General features: G+C 38.1%; 2 protein-coding genes across 2 annotated transcripts in view; both read left to right on the top strand.

The window, feature by feature from the left end:
- The first annotated feature begins 160 nt into the window (after positions 1 to 160).
- Positions 161 to 22227, top strand: DDX46 (DEAD-box helicase 46). Its single transcript, XM_065849269.2, has 23 exons — positions 161 to 283; positions 2556 to 2741; positions 3021 to 3161; positions 4750 to 4867; positions 5179 to 5344; positions 5628 to 5770; positions 6152 to 6262; positions 7126 to 7291; positions 7657 to 7777; positions 8122 to 8297; positions 8734 to 8855; positions 9651 to 9729; positions 11565 to 11647; positions 12403 to 12567; positions 12920 to 13082; positions 13992 to 14185; positions 14760 to 14897; positions 15543 to 15692; positions 16348 to 16545; positions 17124 to 17342; positions 18642 to 18786; positions 19451 to 19524; positions 20270 to 22227. The coding sequence occupies exons 1-23, from the start codon at positions 267 to 269 to the stop codon at positions 20315 to 20317; spliced, it is 3123 nt and encodes a 1040-aa protein (XP_065705341.1). The 5' UTR covers positions 161 to 266; the 3' UTR covers positions 20318 to 22227.
- C14H5orf24 (chromosome 14 C5orf24 homolog) overlaps positions 20280 to 24409 on the top strand; it is a 19949-nt gene continuing 15819 nt past the window's right edge. The window contains exon 1 of the mRNA XM_071814756.1: positions 20280 to 20348. The gene's annotated coding sequence lies outside the window, so the exon portion shown is untranslated. The remainder of the gene's footprint in view (positions 20349 to 24409) is intronic.

Raw genomic sequence — 24409 nt, 5'->3', positions numbered from 1 at the left:
TGCGCCACAGACGCTCCGCACCGGGAATCCCGCCGGGGCAGCCCCAGGCGGTTGCGATGGGCGGGACTGCGCGAGATGCCCGTTCCTACCCGGTTTTTGCTGCCCCCGCCCCGGCTCTGCGTCCTCCAGCCGCCAGGGGGCGCGGCAGGCGGGCGGCGGGCCGGAAGCGGGGGGGCGGCAGCTTCCCGCCGCGCCTCTCATCGTCCCGGGCGCTGAGGCGCGGAATGGCCGCCACCGTCTAGCGCAGGGCCCGCGCCGCCGCCGCCATGGGCCGGGAGTCCAGGTGAGGGCAATGGGATCGCTGTCGCCGACTTGGCCCGCGCCGGGGCTGGCGTCTCCCTCGGGCCAGTACGGGTGGCTGCGTGGGGGGAACAAAGGGCGGCGGCGGGCACGCTGAGGGCGGCGGTGGGGCCAACGCGGCAGGGCCCGGGTCTGGCGCGGGGGCGAGGAGCTCACTCTGAGGTGGATCGGGACTCCGGGCCGGGCTTCACGGCCCGTTCCAGCCGCCCGGCCGTGGCACTGTGAGGGGCTTTGCGTTGCCCCGGGCTCTGCCCGTTCCGGCCGCCGCTCGAAGGAGCCGCTGCGGGCCTGGAGCCGCTCGGGCTTTGCGCGGGGGGACGCGGGGATCAAGCGCCTGGTTGCAGTGCGGGGCATTGGCCCCCCGCCCCGAGCCTCTCCAGGCACACCTGGACTTTGCTTCCTTTTTAGAATGAATAGCAATGGCATCATTAGTTGGGTAGCGTTTCTGACCTGGATTAGACGGTTTTGCTGGTTCTTTTGAAGTTTTTGCAGGATCACGTGTCTCTTGTTCTCTCGTAGCTTGTACAAACACCTGATGAGGTGCTGTGATTAACTCAGCAGTAACGGGATCGTGCACTTTTGTGTGTTTCGGGTCAAACCCATGCTGCCAGATGATTTGGAGCTGCTCACACCTATTAGGCTTTAAATCAACTCCGTAAATTACAAGTGCTGTTGTGGCATATGTCTCTATTTCCTAATTTAACTATCAGATTTTAACACTGCAGCTGTGACAGAATAGTCCCCGCTTGCAGTTGTCCCCACACTGTAACAGCCTCCTTAGATCCCTAACTGAGATTTATACTGAGAGGGGCGGATGAGCTGAAAGTTTAATAACCGCCTTAGGTTCAACTTAATAATTCGATGAAGAGCTGGGCCTCCCCATAGGTATGTCTAAATTAGTTTTGAACTAGCTAGCGAATTAATTGTTACCAACAGGACACTGCTAGAGACTCAGGCTGCAAAATCTCCTGGGAACTGAATGCCAAAGTGCTGGCACTCAAGTGAGCAGGACTCCCATGTTTATCACAGTTCAGCCGCTCTTCTGATGAATACAAGGTTTTTTTCTGTTTGGGCTAAAAATAATGTGAGAAGTGGGTTTCAACTTGTGTTAATTTTCTATTTGAATACCTACAAAAAGTTTTAAAAGCGAAGAAATAGGAAGGTGAGAATGAATTGTGGGTGGAGATGAATTGGGTGGGCTGCATGTGCTGGAGTTGGAAATATGCATCAGACTAGAGCTTTTGAAATCTGAAATCATACGCTCAGTTTTATTGCACGCTGTAGAAGAAAATGTAAAAAAAAAATAGTTTAGGAAAGGGGGGAGTATGGAGCAGATCTCACAACATTTTGTGACAGAGATGCGAAAGAAATTAGAGATACTAACACTGACAGATGTGTTTTGCATTCAGTTATACTGCTGATAGGCAGTATATGGATATCGTGCTGCTACTGTAATGATTCCAAATGTACATGATACCTAAATATACCAACTTGCTGAAATAAACTGTATTATTTTTAGTGCCGATAGTGGTGTAATACAACCCTGGGTGGCAATGGCGGAAGGAAAAGAAGGAGGTGGGGTGCCTGAGGTCTTGCCCTTGGTGCTTCTTCCTGCTTGCTAAGCCTGCCGGGAGAAAGGGCCTGCGAGTCCTGGGCTATGGGAGGGTGAACAAGGGAATTATTCTGACGTGGTGACTGAAAATCAGGAATTGGAGGAAGAGGAGAAGGTCGTAGTAAAGGTCCCTCTGTGACTTGTATGCTTGTCACTTAGGCTCAGGGTTTTATGTTTCCATGTATGATGTTTTGGCAGCTTCCCCATTGAGCAGAGGTATAATTTACCTAGTTTAGCTGGGTAAAAATTATATATTGCATAAAAAGCGATAAAGAACAGTTTTATTTCTGTGACAAATTTTGAGATAACTTCAAAGGGTCTTAGTCTTTCTGTGTGTATAATGGAAATCTCTGGATTTCTATACAGGAAATTGTTCTTGGTGTTCTAGTTTTCTCATTATGTGCTTATGGTAGTACTCTAAAACCAAAACAAAAATGACCAAGTAATCGCTCCAATTTCAGCATCGTTAAGAATATATATATATCTATCAGTTTGGCAAGATGATTACAAATGTTTAGAAATTTAAATGGTCCAAGGAATCAGGATAAATAATTCTTTTTAGCCTGTCCACCTAAATATGACAAATGTCCTTCAACTGCAAATTGTTCTTATGCTCATGTTCATCTTTACTGTCAATATGCAGGCATTATCGGAAGCGCTCTGCATCACGTGGACGCTCTGGTAGCCGTTCTAGAAGTCGTTCTCCATCTGACAAAAGAAAACGCGGAGAAGACAGACGGTCTAGAAGTCGAGATCGAGAACGTAGACGTGAGAGGTCACGCAGCAGGGACAAGAGACGGTCTCGATCGCGTGACAGAAAGCGTCAAAGGTATGAGTTCTCAGTTCTAATCAAAGTAGATAAAAATGCCCGTCATCTGAATATTGATGTTCTTACACTATAATTAGTGACTTTGGTGTTGTTCATGACAGATTTTACGATGCTCAGTGTTTTTAGTTATTAAACAGTTTCTAGCTGCTGGTGCTGGAATTTGTAAGTTCTTAGTAGTCTTGATGATCATTGGATTCCTTTTACAACCTCTTCCTTAGTAGCAGCCTAAAATTATACTGTGATCATGTGCTAAATAAATGCAATTTTGTTCTGTGGCAGACGTTCAAGAAGTAGAGAAAGGGAACGGAGCCGGGAGAGAAGAAGATCCCGGAGCAGAGAGAGGAGGCGCTCTAGAAGCAGAAGCAGAGGTAGACGATCTCGATCCTCCAGTCCAAGCAAGAACAGGAAAACAGAAAACAGGTATTTGTGTTCTCTAACGACAGTCAATGTCGTAGTAACAAAATTAACACTGAATTTCATTCTGAAAGTTTTGTAGTGCTTCTTTGTTATCTCAGATTCCGGTATCAATAAGTAATGTTTTGTGTTCTGGCATGTATACCCAAATTAATAAAGTACAGGTGCTCTCTAGCACAGACATTACAATGAAGTGTAACTTTCTTTAAACTTGTGAATTGCTGGAGAATAGTAAGTTTTAGTTACCAGATTTGCTGAAGTTCAGTGTTCTCAGTGATGCACTGTATCATTTTCTTTCTCAGATAAAGCATTTTATTTCTTTGGAAACATACTGGGCTTTTGAAAATGTGGGCAAGGTAGCAATACGAGATCTGTAAACAGCATTGTGGTGACATCTGTAACAGAAATTTCTAAACTGCTGAATGTGCCAGTGTTTGCACCTGAGCTCAGTGTTTCATCCATTCTTTGCAGAAAAAGTGTTCTAAAGAATGTAAGCCAATAAAGTTTGGAATCTGCCTTTTCAAATTATATTTGTGCAGAAAAATCAAGTATGTAGTGGTAGCACTTCAGAGAAGCTCAAGAAGTCTGCTTCGGTAAAGCCACCACCTGTTTCTCTGCGGTTTGTTGAATTCTGTAGGTGTGCTTATAGCTGCAACAGTTTGGATTTGACAAGTGCCAGTCTTAGGTGCTTACAATTGAATAGATGTCTAGTAAATAGGCTTACTAAAGAGCTTGAACTCCTTTAGATGGTGACTTCAGAAACATGTAAAAACTGAATATGAGTCATGTTCTTTTCAATATATTTTAATGGAATCTTCAGATATAATTAAAACCAGCATATAATAATGCTATATTCTCAAATGAGTGGGAAGTCCCTAAGTTGTAACAGCAGTACAGAGAATAAGCAGGTTGATGACAATCTAGAAATTGTAATAAGCTGGAATCATAAAGTCCTTTGAAACAGGCATATGGTTTGTATTAGAATAGCCCAATGAAAAAGGCTTAATGAGATTTAATCGGCTTGGTTTGGATACTTTTTTTAAAAAATTGAAAACAAGTCAGAATGATTGTTTTAAATGCAAGTCTGCATCTTACATTGAGTTACATGAGTAGCTTTTCCCAGGGAGAGGTGTTTCAAGTCTTTCAGCCAGTATTGTACACTCAGAGTGATGTTCAAACTTCTATGGCAAGGGGCTACATCACTTTACCTTTCTCTAGACGTTCCACAAACAGGAGTTTTTTTAGTATCTCTTTTCTAACCGCTGTCTTCAAGAAGGTGTAAAATAAACTGCAGAACCACTGGAGTATCAATCGTGTGTTCTGGAAATAAGTTCTGCAACTTCCCCCGTAAAGAAATGAGGAAAACAGAATCAAAGCATGTAAATCCATGGCTTGCAATAGATACTACATTTCTGGTAGTAAAAGGGAATATTTCCATGAGATGGAAAGGTCTCTGGGAGGCAGTGAGCTTTGTAAGGTATTCGAAAGCATAAACCTGTACAGGATGTTCATAGTTCTGTTTCTATCCAGGACGTGTATCCTTCTCCTGAGAAAAGCTGTAATGGTCTCAGAAATCTTTGATCTTACTTTTTAGATCAAGATCTAAAGAGAGGACAGATGGTGTAGAAGTTTCCAAAGAAAAGAAAAAAGACAAAGATGACAAAGAAGAAGAGAAAGATAAAGATGCTACCACGAATACCGTGGCCACTGAGGTAGATGCTTTTAACACTGATAAATATAAAAGAGAGAATTTAAACCAGGAATTAAGTTAGTTGTAGATAACTCCATTGACAAAAGAAAACCTGTTCTTAGAGCTGCACAAATTCCCCCCCTGAGAGAGTATTCTCTTTAGTAATGAAGAATAAATCTATCTTGAAAATGTTATATTTGATGTTAGTATTTTTCACTTCTTCTGTGATAAGTTTCTGGATGTCCAGTCTTACACAGCATGCTCACACTAGAGTTCTATTTGGCTAAAGCCAGTGGCCATTAATTTGCAGTATTTGATTGGTTTTTATCATAGAATTTTGATCAGAACAAACTAGAAGAAGAAATGAGAAAACGGAAAGAAAGAGTGGAAAAATGGAGGGAAGAACAACGCAAGAAGGCTATGGAAAACATAGGAGAACTGAAAAAAGAGATTGAAGAGATGAAGCAGGGGAAAAAATGGAGTTTAGAAGATGATGATGGTATTTAACTTTTTATATCTAACAGTTAAAATACTTTTCTTCCTAATGAGGTTTTTATTACCCTATCTTTAAAGCATTTAATTACTTTTCAGAATGTGAACTATAAAATAACAAAGCCTAAATCTGGTCGTGGCTTCAAATGAGATACAGTTGAGATTAACAGACTGGAGAGATTTGTATGAGGAAAGATGTTACAATAATGAAACTGGACTGTAATTTAACACACATGAGCACTTTTCTCTTTCCCTGTCTGTTTTATTCCCATCTTTCTTGCTTGTATTAGATGATGAAGAGGAAACTGCAGAAGGAGAAAAAGAAGGCAATGAGGTTGAAGATGAAGAGTTAGATCCTTTGGATGCTTATATGGAAGAAGTAAAAGAAGAGGTCAAGAAGTTCAATATAAAAAGTGTGAAAGGTGGAGAAAAGGTAAAATAACTTACTAAGATGTCTTATCTTTGTCGTTTAAAAATAACTTTATGTTTTAATATCAAAATGGCTTTAAAAAAAAGGCAAAAAAGCAAGAAATAAGTTAGATGCACTTAATGCCTGTTTGCCTTAACTTTAATTTCCTGATGTTTTTATCAAGCATTATTCTGATAAAATTTCACTGAATTAAGTGAAAGGAAAAAGAACGAAACAAATCAAACCCACAAACAAACAACAACCCCCCACCCCAAACAAACCAACCAAAGAGCATAATTCATTCAGAAGTACAAATATTCTATATATTTTATACAGTTTGTTTGTTTTATTTTGTTTTGTTTTTTAATATGGTGATGCTATAATGTTTCTTAACTGGTTTTGTAGAAATCTGGACCAACTGTTACCAAAGTAGTAACTGTGGTGACAACCAAAAAGGCAGCTGCAGAGTCAAAGAAGAAAGGGGAGCTCATGGAGAATGACCAAGATGCAATGGAGGTAATGAAAGGATCTTGTATTTCTAATATGAAAAAGCGATATGCTTCTTACAGCAGGCAGGAGGATGCGGGTAGTCCTGGGATTTTTCCATCTCCTAAGAGATAAACATTTAAGGATTCAATTTGCAGAACTGTGGTCACAAGATTTTTGATCTTACACAGTTTCTTGTTACTTGTACTGTTTTTTTCAGAAATTACCGTCACAGCTTTGCTGTTCAGAGGTGGGCTTAGACACATGAGAACTGAATGGGTGCATCAGGTTGTCTGGCTTTGGAATCTTTCTTAATACGACTGGGCTGGTGTATGTCACACGTGTGTGTTCAGGTCACCTTACTGAAAGTGGGCAGGCAGTCCTGGTGACCCCGTGTGTTAACGTGCCATGAGGTAGTATAGACTGCTTATGTTTGCAGCTGTATGTTCAGTTGCATATATCTAATCTGAAAAAAAACGAGGTCTTTGTGTTACATTTCTGCTGAATTTCCTTTTAGGTTTAAATATTTTAATTTCTGTAACACCTGTAAGTTACAGATCTCACAACACTTCATAAATCAAAATGAGACATCTCTTTTAACACAGTAGAAAGGAATTTGATTCCGCCTAGAGCTACAAAATGGTATTCTAAGTCATGTGTTCTAGTAGACAACACCCTAAACCAAATTTACAAGTATTTTCTTTTACACTGACTGTAAATAAAAAAGAAATAGATGAAAAAACAATGGAGACTCTTTAGTGGGTTTTCAGTATCTTGTCTAATAGGGTGAGGGGTAACTGTTGCTTCTGAGTAAAGTTCCTCTATAAATGAAAAAACAGAGCCTCTCAGAATGCCATTCATGCTAATTTACACAAAAATTATAATCCACACAGTATTCCTCAGAAGAGGAGGAGGTTGATCTTCAGACTGCGCTGACTGGCTATCAGACCAAGCAGAGAAAGCTGCTGGAACCAGTGGATCATGGAAAGATAGAATATGAACCTTTCAGGAAAAACTTCTATGTTGAAGTACCAGAACTAGCTAAAATGACTCAAGAAGGTAAGGACAAATAGAACCAGAACACCTTGGGTACCACTGAAGAGTGATGGATTTTGATGTGCAAAGAAACAGCAAATTATTTTGCAATTTAAAGAGCATTTGGAGCAGCTTGTTGTAGAAAAACACTGAATCAGCTGGATCGCTGTTATTGATAACTGCATATAATTATTTGTGAGGCTTTGACTGAAAAATTTACTCAAGTCCTTTCTACCTACTTCCTGCATTTACGTGTAGCAAGCTAAAAGCTGTTTTTCTGGTGGTGATCAAAATAGTATTTCATGTTCAGGGACAGATCAAGATTATTTTGATCAAGGTACTAGAGAAATGTCAAGCTTGACTCTGTTGTAATGCAAACTCTGTTTCAGAGGTGAATGTATACAGGCTGGAGATGGAGGGAATTACAGTCAAGGGAAAAGGCTGCCCCAAACCAATAAAAACCTGGGTACAGTGTGGTATTTCCATGAAGATTCTCACTGCCCTCAAAAAGTAAGCAAGCACATTATGAACTATTTCACATTTGATTTAGCTCACTGTGTTCTATCATATGTTTACAAGGAAAACCTTTTTCTTTGTTGCATATTAAAACGTGCCCATGTTTGTAGATGTTATATATAGTCATCAGAGTGCTTATCACTCAGTATTGAACTGTTATGAACTATTCCTTCTGCCATTTGTAGCTGATTTTGCTGCTCATTTTTAAACTGTATTTTTTTAATGGCACTGATATGTGTATCTAAGTATGAATATGGAATTTTTTTCAGCATGGCTTTGTGATTCAGGTCTGTCAAACCCTATTTGTTGTTAAAATATCTTTTTTTCATCTCTTTAAGACACGGCTATGAAAAGCCCACTCCCATTCAAGCCCAGGCTATCCCAGCCATTATGAATGGACGTGACTTGATTGGCATTGCTAAAACAGGAAGCGGAAAAACTATTGCGTTTCTGTTGCCCATGTTCAGACACATTATGGATCAGAGAGCGTTAGAAGAAGGAGAAGGTCCCATAGGTACAAAGCTTTTATTTTCAAAATTGCTATGTAAATTAATAAAAGCTCACACACTTAAGAAGGATCTTCAGTTCTTCTCTTTGTTACAGGGAGGAACGTTTACTTATTAATGTCCATTAATGAGTGGCTAGTTCTAATTTAGTTAATGACCACCATGCTGTTCAGTGTTGTTTGTGGTGACAGTGCTGTCTGATGTTGTTTCAAGAGCACTTGCTTGTCCATATATCTAGGAGACCTTACTCTTTTGACTTTGAAACTTCGACCAGAGTTCCACCCTATTCTCATGCTGTCTTCAGTCTCTTTTTCTTAAAATTACAGTTTTAGAAGTACATATAAGTTAATTGCTTTAAACATAATTACAAATGATCAGTTTTTATTGGATGAATAACAACATATCTTCCCTTACAATGCGTGATGAAAATGTTGTGCTTTTCAGCTGTCATTATGACACCTACTCGTGAGTTGGCTTTGCAGATTACCAAGGAGTGTAAGAAATTCTCAAAGACACTTGGGCTTCGAGTTGTCTGTGTTTATGGAGGAACAGGAATCAGTGAACAGGTAAGCAGAAGACATACCTTACTTGTCAGATAACTCTTGAACTTCATTGGTTAATGTTACTTTTGCAGTGAATTTAGTTCCTTTCTCTTTCCCATAAATTCAGTACGTATGCAACCTTCATTATGGATTTTCTCTGTATGAATGGTAGTAATGCAGAAGCCTAAGTGTTGGCACATAATTTAGTCTTAAACATACTGATCTCCTTGAAAATTCTCAAGTATGGTCCTTAAAAGTTTGTCTGTTTCTTTTTACATATGTACTGAACATGACAGCAGTTAAACTACTAGTGGGATGTGATCCTTTGAAAGTTGTCAAACTGTATTTTTATGAGTTCCCCTCAAGATGACGAAAGCCAGAAAATGTTCACTTTGGTTTATTACATTATCAAATATTGCATGTTAGACTAATTTTGAGATTAATTTCAAGGTTCATCCTGCCCCCTCTCATTTATGGATTTCTGTGTCCATCTGTGACGGAACATGATCTATTTAGTGTCAGTTGTCCCTGATACAATGTGACATTTTTTATAGGCCCTTAAGCGTATAGAAGTCATATCCCCATTATAACTGCTTCAGCTGGTAGTAACTTTGGTTGTCAGAGGTTACTCTTTTGGAAAGTAAGGTTTTCCAAAAACTTAAGGTAGTTGCCAAGTGAAAGCTTTATATAAACAATTCATGTTGGTAGTACAGCTGTATTACAGTGTATGTTTTCTTTTTTGCAAAGTGATATATGTTTAAAAAGAAACAAAGCAAAAAAACCCACTCTAATAGTTCGATTGCTATGTTTTAAAATCAGATAGCTGAACTCAAAAGAGGTGCTGAAATTATTGTTTGCACACCTGGACGTATGATTGACATGTTAGCAGCTAACAATGGTGAGTAGAAAACCTTTTCCTATGGAGAATTTTTTTTATTTGTTGTGTAATTCTAACAAATTCAAAAGATCATGTATTTTGATAAATGGTCTTATGAAATTTTCTTATATCTCTTCAGGCTGCACTATCTAGCTATTGAGAATATATAACACTAATAATAGGTTTAATCATATATTGGTTTGACTTTTTTGGGGAGGACAGGAAATACTACATACTTGAAGAGTTTCTGTGAATATTTATCACTGTTAAACTTATAATGTGCTGGCCCAAATCCTTTCACTTCAGGTCATTTAGATAAAGGTTATTTAACAGTTGCTTATTTTGTCTGCCCATTGATCCTTTATTGTTAGTGTAGCTCAGCAGTTACCCACTTTTACATAAGAGCGTCTGACTCTGCCTTCATCTGTTGGTTTTAAAAACCAGACAGACAAAGAAGCCCTCCCTAAATAACTGTTCAAAAGTAAAAGAACTGACCTTACATCAAATACTTAGATTGATTACACTGAGCCACTGCAGCTTTAAGAGGTTTTGTCCTAGTGTAACCATTGCATGCTTATTAGATAAAGTTTTATTATTAAATTATTCCACATCAAAACCTCTACTAAACTGTTGACATTATTTAACTTCTGTGGAAAAAGTACCTTCAAGACATATAGAACTGGGCTTCCAAGACTTAAATCGTCAAAGGTAGGTACATTAATGCTGTTCCCAAGTAATTTTACAAAGTTATTATTTGGGGATGAAAGTGTTAAGATGTTAAATAGATATGTAGATTTTAAGAAATATTTATTTTGTTCCTTAAGTATGAACTCCGTATCTTAAAAAAATGCAGCGCTGAATCTCTGAAAAATGATTTGAGTATTCAGGTACAATTTGCTGAGGCTGAAAGGACCCAATTCTACTGTAGTTTGATAGGCACAGGTCTGAGTGATAGTTGTACAAAATATGAAAAACCTGTTCCCTTCTGGGAGCATTGACAGTGTCACTCCAGAATTGTTTGGAACTGAATGTGTTCACATTTCTATCATTTGAGAATATGTTTCTTAAATCCTTGAGTTAGATCCTTCTCATGAAAGAGAATCTCTTAGCTATTTGTTTGGGAAGGCTAATTATCTAATTATCCTAATTAGCTAATTATCCTGTCCATCATAATTTCAAAATGTTCACAGATATACAACTTGCTTATTTTGTTTCCAGCTGTCCCAGAATTTGGGGTGGTTCTCAGTGTTAAGCTTAGTCGTGTTAGTGGGTAGGTTTTAATCTTTATTTATTCATTTTGAAAAGACTGCTTACTCTGTTTTATGCATATTATTAGCAGCTAACTAGAATTAGTATGATTATTTTCAAGTAGCTATTTCTAACTCCAAGGAAGCGTTACAGATTATATGTATGAAAGGAATTTTTCTGAGGCTGCAGCAGTTAGCACTGGACTTTGCCTTCCACACATGCGCTGTAATCTCTAATATGTTTTTTTCTAGGTGGCGCTGTCAGATAATGGCTGATGTGGCTCCTTGCTTCATCTCAGTCTTAGTTTTATGATGTGTTTTGGCGAGGGCAGTTTTCTGAATTTTACAGGTTCTTCTGGCCCTATGATGGTATGCAAGAGAAGAGTTTAACAAAATAAAGGGCCTTGTGCATACTTACACGTTTCCCAGAATGTATATGTGATTAAAATGAGAACATTAAAATTCACATTTAGTGAATTTTTTTTAAATTAATTAATGTATTTGTTAGAAGATAGTGAGACTATATAACATTAAAAAAAATTATTCCTGAGGGAAGCTAGATTTCCATTTGATTTTGTTTCCCATGTGTTTTTTCCTCTCCTTTCACAGGTCGCGTGACAAATCTCCGTAGAGTCACGTATGTTGTGCTTGATGAAGCAGACAGAATGTTTGACATGGGTTTTGAGCCTCAGGTAATTAATTACATGAGTGATAGTACCACAAGACGTTATTTTCCACTGGAAGGATTTCGCAATGCTACGTTATTATTACACTGGCAATGAGTGTTCAAAAAGATGTGCTACATATGGACAGCAGTTTAAACTGACTCTTTAATTTTTCTGTTGTCCTCATGTGCTTTGGTTTTGATAAATTCTTAGATTTTTTATTTTTCTCCGAAATACTTTATTATTATTATTATTGTTGTGTTTTGTTTTGTTTTGTTTTGTTTTACATACTTGTTTTGGATACTTGTGACCATATTGTAGCCCTATGTAATCCCTTGATGCAGGTGTCATGGTAGTAGTTGTATTCTGCTTGTAAAGTCTTCAGTATATCCTGGCAATGTTGTGCAGGAGACAGGAATGAAATGTTGGTGACAAATTACTTGCTGGCTTTGGACATCTAGGACTTGTTCAGTTGTCATCAGGCTATGTTGTCCCCCCAAACTAGGAATATTCCTGTATTTTGTCTCTTGAGCTGTAGGGTTTCTGCTGCATGTCTTAAGATTTCTGCTGGGCTGTTGTTGGGTTGCATATTCCCACTCATTTTCCTTTCAAATCCAGCAAGTCTTCCAGTGCCAGGACCTGCATCCCAAGAGGAAATTTGTAAACAAATGCTTTGTGGTCTGTGTCGTGCAGATCCTGCTGAGCTTTAAAGACAGCTCTGGGTGTGTATGAAGTTCAACTACAGCACTTGAGTATTAACTAGGAATGTTCTCTTCACCCAGGTTATGCGCATTGTAGACAACGTCAGGCCTGATCGTCAGACTGTCATGTTCTCTGCTACTTTTCCCAGAGCTATGGAGGCGTTAGCTCGGAGGATCCTGAGTAAACCTATAGAAGTGCAGGTGGGAGGCAGAAGTGTTGTCTGTTCTGATGTGGAGCAACACGTTGTGAGTATCACATGTCTGCCTCGCTTACCTTCTCATTTGCTTGCAAAAGATTATTTCCAGCAATATTGAATGTAAACCAGTATACCCACAGACACTTCAGTTTAGTGACCATATTAGACATAAACTCAAAATAAACTAACACCCTAATCTGCAGATGCAATCACCTTTTTTTAAAAAAAACCCCTTGGTTTTATACCATTAAACTGAACAGCAGTTTGCCACTAGCTGTGGAAACAACCTGAAAAAGTCATCTCGTGTTCCTGATTTTTATTTTTATACACCCTGAACATGTTTAATGACTTGAGATACATTTCTTGCTTTATCTACTTTGCTTTTTTCTGTCTTTTTCCAGGTTATCTTAGAAGAGGAGCAGAAGTTTTTGAAGTTGCTGGAGCTACTGGGACACTATCAGGAGAAAGGATCAGTTATCATATTTGTAGATAAACAAGAACATGCAGATGGGTTGTTGAAAGATTTAATGAGAGCCTCTTATCCTTGCCTGTCTCTTCATGGAGGTAATCTGCAATCTTAAGGATTCACGTTAACGATTTCAAATTAGAATATTTGTATTCGGTAGTCACAAAGAGAGGTTACTTAGTTCCTCTGTAGTATCAATTAATATTTCTTCCTAAGCAGGTTTTGCTTTATAATTGGGAAAAATATTTGTCTCTTAATTTGAAATAGACATGATAGTTTTTCGTCATTACTCTTTATTGTTCCCTGTGAAATGTCATCAGATGCCAGATCCTGTCTGTGCAACAGGATTGTGACTGAGAGTTAACATCTCTCAGGGAATATTGCTGCCTACATTATGGTAGTGACTGCCATTGGGGGAGTATTATATCATATTTTAATTTGAGATTCTGCAATAATTGCAGCTGTTGTTTCACTTTTCTGCCATCAAGTAATAATATAACAGAAATAGTTTAATAGCAAGAGAAGGAAATCTCTTTAAAATATTGTCCCAGGTATTTTAAAACTTTCTATATGTGATGCTCCTAAAAATACTGTAACCAATAAGTGCAAAACCACTGTTCATTTAGTGCAGCAATGGAAGAGAGAAAAATAGTCTGATTTTCCTGAGATTTCTGTTGCCTTTAGACAACAGACAAAGCCTCCAGATGGGGTCTCAATTGAATAGAAGAAGTCAAATAGAAAATTATAATAAATAAGTTTTTGAGGATCTTGGTATGGGAAAACAACTTGCTGTAGTGGAAAATTAAAAAAAAAATATTTTGTTATTCTGAATAATAGACTAAGAGATTTATTATTCTGGCTAATGTATTTTGCCTGTAGAAGTCTGAATGTATTGAAACTTTATTAGCTTAGGCTTTCAGTTGTATGGAGAGTGTTTGAACTGTGTACAGGTTCTGTTGCCTCAAAGAGCAAAACTTTATAAGTAACTTTTCTCTGGTTTCTTGCAGGTATTGATCAGTACGACAGGGACAGCATAATTAATGATTTTAAGAATGGAATTTGCAAACTTCTAGTGGCCACATCTGTAGCAGCAAGGGGCTTGGATGTAAAACAACTGGTGCTGGTGGTCAATTATAGCTGTCCCAACCATTACGAAGATTATGTGCATCGAGCAGGCCGAACTGGACGAGCTGGCAATAAAGTATGTATAGCCAGGTGCCTCTTTCAGTTATTACTGAATTTTTTTCCTTATCTATTGCTTGGTCAAGGTATTCCCCAGGGATAGCTACAGAGGGACTAACTTACATTATTGGTGGGAACAGGATTTTCCTTTTGAGTGCATCTAAGGTTTCTGAGTGGTGATGTGTGAAATATATTCTCATTTTTAGCGCTATGAAAGTTGGAACTTGCATCATCTTCTGATGTATGAATGTTCTTTTAAATCCCATTTCTGGCTGAAAGTCTGGGTGTTTTTTCACTGGTGCAAATATGCCCAACTAAATTTATAAGACACTGTTTTCCAAGCTTTTAACAATGACAAGATCGAAAGGAAAGACTTCAGCTTCTACTGTCTGTGGTTGATGACCTCGGTATCTGCTTCTTGGGAAACCACATTATTCATTCTACATTCTTGCTAAACAAAGTTTATTCATGAGTATCATAGGTACTTTTATTGACCAGAAGAGCAACATCTGTGTTAGGGTGCTTCAAAAAATTTAGAGATAAAGTATCTTTAAAGATTTTTCTTTATTATCTTTTAAATTAATTTTGACCAGGGCTTTGCATACACATTTATTACTGAGGATCAGGCACGGTATGCTGGTGATATCATTAAGGCTTTGGAATTGTCTGGGAATCCAATTCCTGCTGATTTGGAGAAGCTCTGGGCTGACTTCAAAGACCAACAGAAGGCTGTAAGTAATTCTTCCTTCTGTAGTGGGTTTTGGTCTGGGTTTAATGCGTATGCACGTTGGGTCCAGTTGTACAGAATATACACGAGTCATCTCACTGACTTCATTGAGAACACACACGAGTGCTTAGGTAAGTGTGCAGGTGTTTTCAGGATTGGGATCTTCAATCGTTTACAGGGTTTTTCTTGAGAATTTAATTCTTGTCAACTGGTATGTGACAGAGGAGCACCTGCTGTATAAAAGGTACTTTGGCTTTTATCAAAACTCACATAAAATAATACAAATTCTGTGAAAGAACTTTATTATTTCTGGAGCTCTCTCCATCAGAGGATCTTGCTCATGCTGAGAAGAGTGACTTTGGAGTTTTTTCTGGAGAGTTTTATTTCCTTACTTTGAAAAGCGTTTAAAATGCATATTTACAGAAAATCCCAATAATGTATTGTTTCTATCTGCTGAATTGACATAGCTTTCTATTACACTTCATTGCAAAATACAGTTTTTAAAATTTGAAGAGCTCTCTAAATGTGCTAGGATTTACTTTTTAAAATAAATAACCTCAAAATTATTTGTATAATTTTACAGTTGTTTTATGGCTTGGAATCAGGGTTTTAAACTTCTAAGTATGAAAATACATGATTTTGTTTTCAGGAGGGAAAGTTGATTAAAAAAAGCAGTGGATTCTCCGGCAAAGGTTTTAAATTTGATGAAACGGAACAGGCGTTGGCTAATGAAAGAAAGAAACTACAAAAAGCAGCTCTTGGCTTGCAAGATTCAGATGACGAAGATACAGCTGTTGATGTAAGTACCTGAAAATCAGATTTAAGTTGTTTAAGGATTTCCAGTATATTTGTTTTTTCCCCAGTAGGTTACATAACATGTTGTGGAATGCATGCATTTTTGTTACTCCATGTCCTGCACTTCTGACTTAGTTAACTTCCATGAGTAAGATCTGTATGTATTCTTGATATAAAAGATATATAGCTATGAAGGTCAAGATCTATGGGAATCTTGAAGGTCTCTGACCTACTGGTATTTTATACTTAAAATATGTAGCTATGTAAATATCAGATAAATTATTTTCTTTGTACTATTAATCTTGGATAAATGAAATAGAATTATTACCCTCAATTACAAACATGTTTTTACTTGCAGTGTTTTAAAGAAATTCATGCTAGCCTCTTCTATTTATAAATCCCTATTAGAATCCTTTCTTAATGTTTTTTAGACTCCTGATCGTGACATTGAAAGTAAACACTATGTTCAGACTTTTTCCTGATTATTAGATCATCTGTTCCCTTTGTTAGTTGTAGTTCTGTGTAGTCTTCTACCATCTATACAAGATTTATGTCTTTAAAAGCATGTAAACTAAATGCACCTTAGTGTTTTCTTTCTTTGGGATGATAAGATTATGTAATAGTCAATGCAGTGATCTTATAACTGTTATTTTCTTCAGATTGATGAGCAAATTGAAAGCATGTTCAATTCAAAGAAAAGAGTGAAAGATATGGGAACGCCAGGAACCTCAAATGCTCCTACACCATCAGCTGGGAATGCAGAAAAACTAGAAATTGCCAAGAGGTTGGCTTTGAGAATCAATGCCCAGAAGAATCTTGGGGCAGAGGCACAAGTCTTGGTTCCCTTCCACTTTAAGGTCAGGCTCTTTGCAGAGCAATTTCTTTATTTTCTTTTAATAAATCTTGTTCAGTTACTTGTTCGGCAGTTGCCATTTTATTTAGTGTTTCTGCACACTAATACTACATCATTTAGCTAATTTGTGCTGGGCTAACTCAGTTACAAGTTGTAGGATTTGTAATTGAGCTAATATGATAATAAGATTTAATAGAGAACTGGAAATTCTTTGTCTGCCCTGGCAAAGATTTAATTCATTATTTATAAAATCACACAACTGGGTTTTGTCAGCTTTAGCAGAGTTGCAGAACATCTTTCTCTGCTGAAGTATGTAACACACAATCCATTTAGATTTAGGTTAATGTGGTCTGGAATGTCCAAAGGTATTTTGAGATGAAGATACGAAAGACCAGTAAGATCTTTTCTATGCAAGTGTGAGAGGAGTAACTGAGAGGGAGGAAGGAAAGAACAGAGAGCAGTTTGGAGAATGTATTTGTTTTGTGGACAATTACATTACGTAGAAAGCTTTAATGAAAGCTTTGGTTTATATTGGACTTCTTTTGGCTACCTTGTTTTCAACATGGACCTACTTTTTTCCAGGATGTGATGCAGCAGGCTACAAATGCCATCCTGAGAGGAGGCACAATTCAAGCTCCTACTGTGTCTGCCAAGACTATTGCAGAGCAACTGGCTGAAAAAATCAATGCTAAGCTCAATTACGTACCCATAGAGAAGCAGGAGGAAGAGAAGCAGGATGGAGGACAAAACGAGTCCTTCAAGAGATACGAAGAAGAATTAGAGATCAATGACTTCCCACAGGCAAGTAACTATTCTGCTCTAATCAAGTGTAAATGACTGTTATTTAACAAAGGCTATCTTCGTAGCTTAGGTTACACCAATAAAATGTTTTGTCTCTATTTCTTATACCTAATTGAAATTACCACATTATCTGTGATTGCTTCTCAGCTTAGACACACAATGCTTTGGACATATTCCAGAGAATATCAGAAAAACAAGCATTCCTTATCATACAAAATTTTTTTTCACCCTCAGCCACTGACTTCTCTCTTATCCAAATCTTTGACACCGTCTGGCCTTTTATTTCAAAGGCCATACTGCTGTGACTGATACGGCTTTTTTTATTACCTCAGTATTTTTGCCATTCAGAATATTGCTGCTCTAGTTTACCTCATCTATTATTTTGAGGATTTATATTCCACTGTATCAAGCACAAAGTCTTTGTATTTATCTTTGAGGTTCTGTCCACGTTTGCCCTATTTTATCAAGTTACTATTAGTTTATTACTCTTCCCTCTCCAAAATCCTCCTAATTCTTATGCTAAGCAGTTTCTCATCCATAGAACTTGTTCTAGATTTTATAATTTTGCTAAGGATCCTTCTAACCCTTTAAGGATAAGCTTGCTGGGTGCAAAACATTACCTACTCCTAAAAGCTGGTCAGATAACTCTTCCATTTTCTGCATATGTGTGCCTGCAAATAAATTGTTATTTCATTGTCTGATGGGATGCACTTATTTAAAAATGAAATGTTTTTGAGGATATTGTAGAGATTTGGGACATTTTTTTCTGAAAAGCACCTGGCAGCGTTTATTCCTTCAGCTTTATTTATGGAGATGTTAAGGTTGACTTGTTTTTGTCTTTAACCAATGAACTGTTTAGAAATAAGCAGCATTTATTTTGTTAAAGGGAAATACTTGCAGCCATTAACATTGTACATTTGCTCTTGAAGTCTATTCCTGTACAAAAAGTGCTAAATAAATTACTTGAATGCTGCTGCAGAAAATGGTAAGAAAAAGTCACAAGTTTTAAACTTCCAGTGTCACAAAACGGAGGGGTTTTAGAGTAGCAGTACTATGCATCCATTCTCTTTTCTCCTTTTTCCGTAGCTTTATCTTGCTGACACAAGAGGCAGATATTTTTAAATATACTTGCATTAAAATAAGTAGCTAAAATTTCAACCTACTTTTTTTAAAGTAGAATGCTGTGACCGATTTTCACAGTGCAGTGTCCTTGTTGTCTCAAATGTCACCTAACCTTTGGCTTGCCGCTGTGTGTGATCCGTTTCTCTTGCTGATCCTCCCACATCCTTTTCCTTGCAGACTGCCAGATGGAAAGTTACCTCCAAAGAAGCGCTACAGAGAATCAGTGAATATTCTGAAGCTGCTATTACAATCAGAGGAACTTATTTCCCTCCAGGCAAAGAACCCAAGGAAGGAGAACGAAAGATTTATTTGGCTATAGAAAGTACGTATTTTTATAAATGTCTCAAATAAAGATACAACCCGACTTTTATAGTGAGACATGGAATCTCTATAGTCAGAGTGTCTGGATGCTCAGTTACAGACCCACTGTAGTTACTTTGCAAATTAATATAATTAGTAAAGACACAATTGTTTATCTTAATATGCTTTGCCATATGACCCATGGGGGTCACAGAGATGCCTCTTCTGAGAAGACTGATTCACCACAGCAAATCTGTATGGAATCAGTTTGGAGGAGATGGAAAGGAGGAAAAAAAGTCATAATAAGCACAAAGATGTCTGTGCCAGTGCGAAATAAGGAAGAAAATGGAATTGTGTAGGATTTGACTGGTATAAGAAATTGCATCAACTACTAGAACAGAGACTTTGCATATCTCATGATGGTTGAGTAGAGGTTTTTCTCAAAGGTTTTCTCCTAGGTGTTTCTGAATAGTGTCATTTATGACTGTTTTATGTATCTTCCTTGTAAGAGGAGACAGTCTGGCTGTGGCAGTCTATACAGTACTAGAGTGTTCTTTGGCAAATAGTTGAGGATATTCAGCAAGTTTATAGCGTTTCTGAAAATAGCTTCACAGACAAAAAGTGCTTATTCTGTAGGCTTCGCATACAGAAAGTGTTAAAGACAGTAATACTTGTTTTGTCTTTAGGTGCCAATGAACTGGCTGTACAGAAAGCAAAGGCAGAAATCACACGACTTATAAAAGAGGAGCTCATCAGATTGGTGAGTGATATATCCAGAATGCAGAGGGGAAGGTGGCTTAATTGATGCTTTAGGAGATCAATTTCTGCAAATGTTGACATTTTTATTAATATTGGGGACTGGGACCTATAGATCTCAAAACCATTGTGTCATCAAACAGCCTAGAAAGTAGGTTGCTGTGTTTGATCAGCCAGACATGGGGCTGTTATCAGCCAGCAGGTGGAGGTAACACATTAACAGAACTTTTTGACTGGAGACCCCTTCAAGAGTTACCTCCCAGCACATTTCCTGATTTCAGCACCATCAGGCCAGGGGGAGGAGAATTATTCCCCTCATTTTAGTACTTTAATATTTTATATGTGCTGAGAGATTTGTTTTGCCATAACTTTTCCCAGCTAATAATGTGCTGTGTTCAACATATTCTTTTTGCAAATAAGATATTGTCTTGAGAAATAGTATTTTGAGTTCCCTAGTAGAAGAAACTTCAGCTTTTGCTAGAATAACCTTCAGTGATGCTGCATTAGACTGGACATTGTCTTTGGCTTTTTCTCATGAGCAGCCAATTCCAGTGGTCCAGTTGAACCATTATTGATAGTTTTCTTTCTTTTTCAAAATTGATGACCTCTCCATACAAATGTTTTCCAAAGGAAGTTGCCAAGGAGCTGCTTATTTACATGGAATATAGAATTATTGTTAGTGGAATTTTATTGCAATTGATTTATCCATTTTCACTTGTAACTGTGATTATTCTCTCCTTTATTTGCAGCAAAATTCATACCAACCAACCAACAAAGGAAGATACAAAGTTCTATGAGTATTTGGAGTTTTCTGTCTGCCAGTGGCTGGTGCGTGAAACTTTGTGGCTTCTGTTGTTTTTGCTGTTTACACTGCTTATTGTAAATTAAGATTTTATTTTTTTTTTTTTTGTCTTGCGGACATTTTTTAACAGAAAATTGATACTTGCTGAAACGTCTTCATTCTCTCCACTAAAGTTATCAGTCTTAAAGCAGACCAGTTTTGGCAGAACATGATTTAATTTAAAAGTGCAGTTTATATACTTTACACCATAAGGAATATAAAATAAAACAGATTTTACTTTTCCTGACAGACTATACTGTTAAGTAAATTAAACAATGTTGGGATTTGTGTTGGAAATTCTTAGAATGTACCTGGTTGGTTCATGCCATATCAGTTTCTACTGGAAAAATGATAAACCGCCAAAATAAAGGCAGGATTTTCCCCTGATCCATAGCATCTCTCTGGCTGGTTCCACACACACTCGTGCCCTGTACAAATGTCCCGCTAAGGTCAGAGTCTTGCAGTGATCAGAGAATTTTATCCAGAAATACTTGAGGTCTAGTTTTAAGATCATATTATCCTTTTCACATCCCATTCTGTCTTTATCATCCAGGTAATAGATTAACTCTTTGGGGTTTTTGTAAAGTGAAATGTTTTGTAGTACGAAAATAGTTTTCCTGTTTTTTTCTAAGCATCTGAATTTTAGGATTTGATTTTCTTTCCTCATTCTCTGCCATAAGAATGAAAGCCTGTTTAGTTTAAAAAGAAATTATCAGGAAAAAAAAAAAGGAAAAAAAAAAGAGAAACCTCTTTTGTAATAAAATACGACCTGGTCACTTTTTTATAGTGTTCTTATATATACATTTAATGTGATTTTTTTTTTCCCCCAGGGTTGTTGTCTTTATTATTGCTAGGACATGGCTTTAAGTAAAAATGAATAATGATATTTATGAGTGAGTTCCACAAATATTGATTATCATTGCATTCAATAAGCTACTGGGACAGGCAAGACCTTTCTTTTTGAGGTCTTATCCCCATAACCATTAGTATTTACAATGGACATGTAACTACTCTTAAGCATTTAACTTTCGTGTCTACTTATCTGGAGCCTGGGCGGTAGCAATTTGAATCGTCTCGTTCTAGCAGCTGCAAGACTTTCAAGATGAGGACTTTCAAAAGGACTTTTGTAGAAAGCTTTTCTTACCTGACACATTCAAAGGAAATGTGTTGTTTTAAAACAGCCGTGTATATACTGCTTTAACCCTCGTTAGGACAAATCATACAATCTGCATCATGGCTGTATAAATTCACAGCTTCTGTTTCCCAACTTCAGGTAATTTAAATGATTATTTCTGTTTGCATACAACTGTCTGTTACTCTCATGTCAGTGTACTTTGTTTGCCATACAGGAAAGTAATGGTCATACCAAGTTAACAGTATATATTTAGGATAAGAACACCCAATACTTGCCAATATTAATACATTGAGAAGAAGCAAGCACACAATAGCACTTCTCAAAATTTAAAGCAGAAATCTCAAGCCCCATGGTTCCCTTTAAATACGCTGGGTTTTCTTCTGTTAAGAACAGGGTTTTGATCTGTTCCACACAGCTTGTTTGTTGAATTGTCTGACTTTCTGACAGCGTCCCCCCAGAAGAGTAACAGATTTTGGTGTATTTAATGAAGAGCACTTTCAAGTTTGGACAGTCTGACGCTTCTTTAAAACTCTTGTTTCAAAATGTTCATATATATATTGGTATCTCCTAAAAAAGGCATGATGGAGACATTTTTGTGATTTCCAGCTTTGCACTGTTGGATTTCAGAAATGCAACAATGTATAATCTTTAACTTCCTGGGGTTTTTAAATGCAATGTCAATATTCCTATGTTTTTTAAATTCCAGCAAAAATAAAAATAATTTCAATGTATATTTTTCAGAAAATGTCTTTCTGAATAGCTCATCTGTTTTCTGCACTTCCATTGCTTCTGCATTTTTTTCCTATGACAGTTAACCTCGTACTTTTTGGAGTAGGGTGATGTGTACAGTAACCAGTGCTTGTGTTTTTCTGCTGGAAATGTAATGAGATGCAGCTCAGGCTCAGTTAAGAAAGTTGCAGTGAAGGTGTTTGGATACACAAAACCAGGAGCAAAGTCCACATAAGCCAGAGGAGAAAAATCTCTCAAATTAACAAACACACCAGTGCTTTGTTAAAGTGGAAACAAGATAATAAAAGTAGGGAGAAGACACAATAATGAAAGATGTTATGTTGGATGCTTTCCAAGTGTGTCCATGGCTATAGACAAGATCTTTATAAACATCACACTTTGGTTGCTTTCCAGGGAATCTTGCCCTGCATGGATTCCTGTCACCAGTTGTTGGAAGAGCACAGGGATGCTGGTTTTGTTTGTATGTTTGGTTGGTTTTTATTTAATACGTATAAGCAGTGTTTGTTCTGTTACCTGCCTACGGTGATAGATGCACTGCCAGCTTTCTAGGTTGCCTTATGCTTTCAGCGCTTGGGCAAAGAGTGGTATTTTGGGTGGATAAGTATTTGATTCTGGATTATGAACGAGTTTTTGTTTGTGTTGCAGTAACGCAGTGCTGACATCATGCTGTGACAGTGGTGAGGGGGGATACTCTTGTGGTGTTGCTGTTCTTGGGGAACAGGTCACTGGCACTTGTAGGCGGCAGAGAACGGTGTACGTGAAGGTCTGTGCATCTGGAGGAGATGATGAACACTGGGAGTGGCTTCCTGGTTCTCGCTGCAAAGTGGCACAGCAAAGATTCAGCACAGCAATGTTCCTCCCCACGTTGTGAGGGGTTAATAGACAACCTGGCTGTTGCTGTGGTGGCTGTCGGTGTGCGAGAGCTGATGTAGCATGTCAGGGTACTCTCTGTGTGCCCAAGTGGGCAAATGAGCAGAGGTTTTGCACTGTGTCCTAGCCAGGAAAACAGGAGGTGAGGACTAAATCCAGTCTTCTAGATGGGGGAAAAAAATTCACACCAAGATGAAAAATGCGTGCAATCACAGTTCAGAATTTTACACTACCCTAACTATATTGCACATCATTGCCACCCTTTGTTTTGTTAACTAAGCAGCTTAAGGCCTACTTTACATTGTTGTGAAAGTTGTAACCAAAGTATGAGTGTAGATCACAGTGTGGTGCATTCTGTAGCTGTTCCCTGTCCTGGCTGCTTGAGATTTTACTTGTACAATTGAAGCAGTGCAGTCTAGGTAATGTGCATACAGCTGCTAATTGAATAAAAGATCCAGAGGCTCCAAGTGTCATCTGTAGGAGCTTTTCTCACTCAAGTCTTCCAAGTGGAAGACAAAAAATAAAGATTTTTAAGCAAAGCTTTGCTAAAATTCTGCAATTGTAATAGGTGAATATAAAGCAAACATCAAAGGCTGGATTTGGTATGTTGCTAAAATAATATGTAAAACAATACCAGAGTGTAAGGGAGAGCAAGTGCACTGTGGTATTTCAGTCCTTCAGATGTGTTTACATTTATAAGAAATGGTGGTTAATTCAGTGAAACTAGAGACAGGGTTACAGTGACAGGTACATGTATCTCTGAGCAGGGAGCCTGCGTAGCTTCCCAGAATTAGTTTTTAATGTTCTGCCATGGACACGTGCCATTGATGGCACATTGCTGAACACCTCTAGTAAGAAAATGTTTTCTAAATTTGCCTAAGTGTCCTCAAATAGGCTGATGAGGTTCTTCTCAGTGTGAACGTTGGTGTAAAACCAGCCCTTGCCATGAGTCTGCTCGCAGGGAGTCACTTGTGAAGGTTGCGCGCAGCCCCTTCGCTTTATCCCAGCATGAGCGCTGGGCTGTGTCTGCGCGTTCTGGCCTCCTCACGTGATGCTCCAGGAATGCACTTTCCTTTGATTATTTTTCTTAACCCAGATCTCTTCCAAATATGGTCTCAGCTTAAACAAGTTTGTGTACTTAGAGCTCAGGCATTTGCAGAAGAAATTCTGGCTTTCAGCTAACTGTGGCTGAAGCAGAGGGGAGTGGAGGCAGAGAGCAACCTAAAAATGTAAAGATAAAAGGCACACAGCTGGACTCAAATTTGTCCCAAAATGTACATTTTGTAAAATGTT

This window comes from Patagioenas fasciata, chromosome 14 (assembly GCF_037038585.1).
Source record: "Patagioenas fasciata isolate bPatFas1 chromosome 14, bPatFas1.hap1, whole genome shotgun sequence".
NCBI lineage: Eukaryota > Metazoa > Chordata > Aves > Columbiformes > Columbidae > Patagioenas > Patagioenas fasciata.
This window is presented reverse-complemented; position numbering and strand designations above follow the sequence as displayed.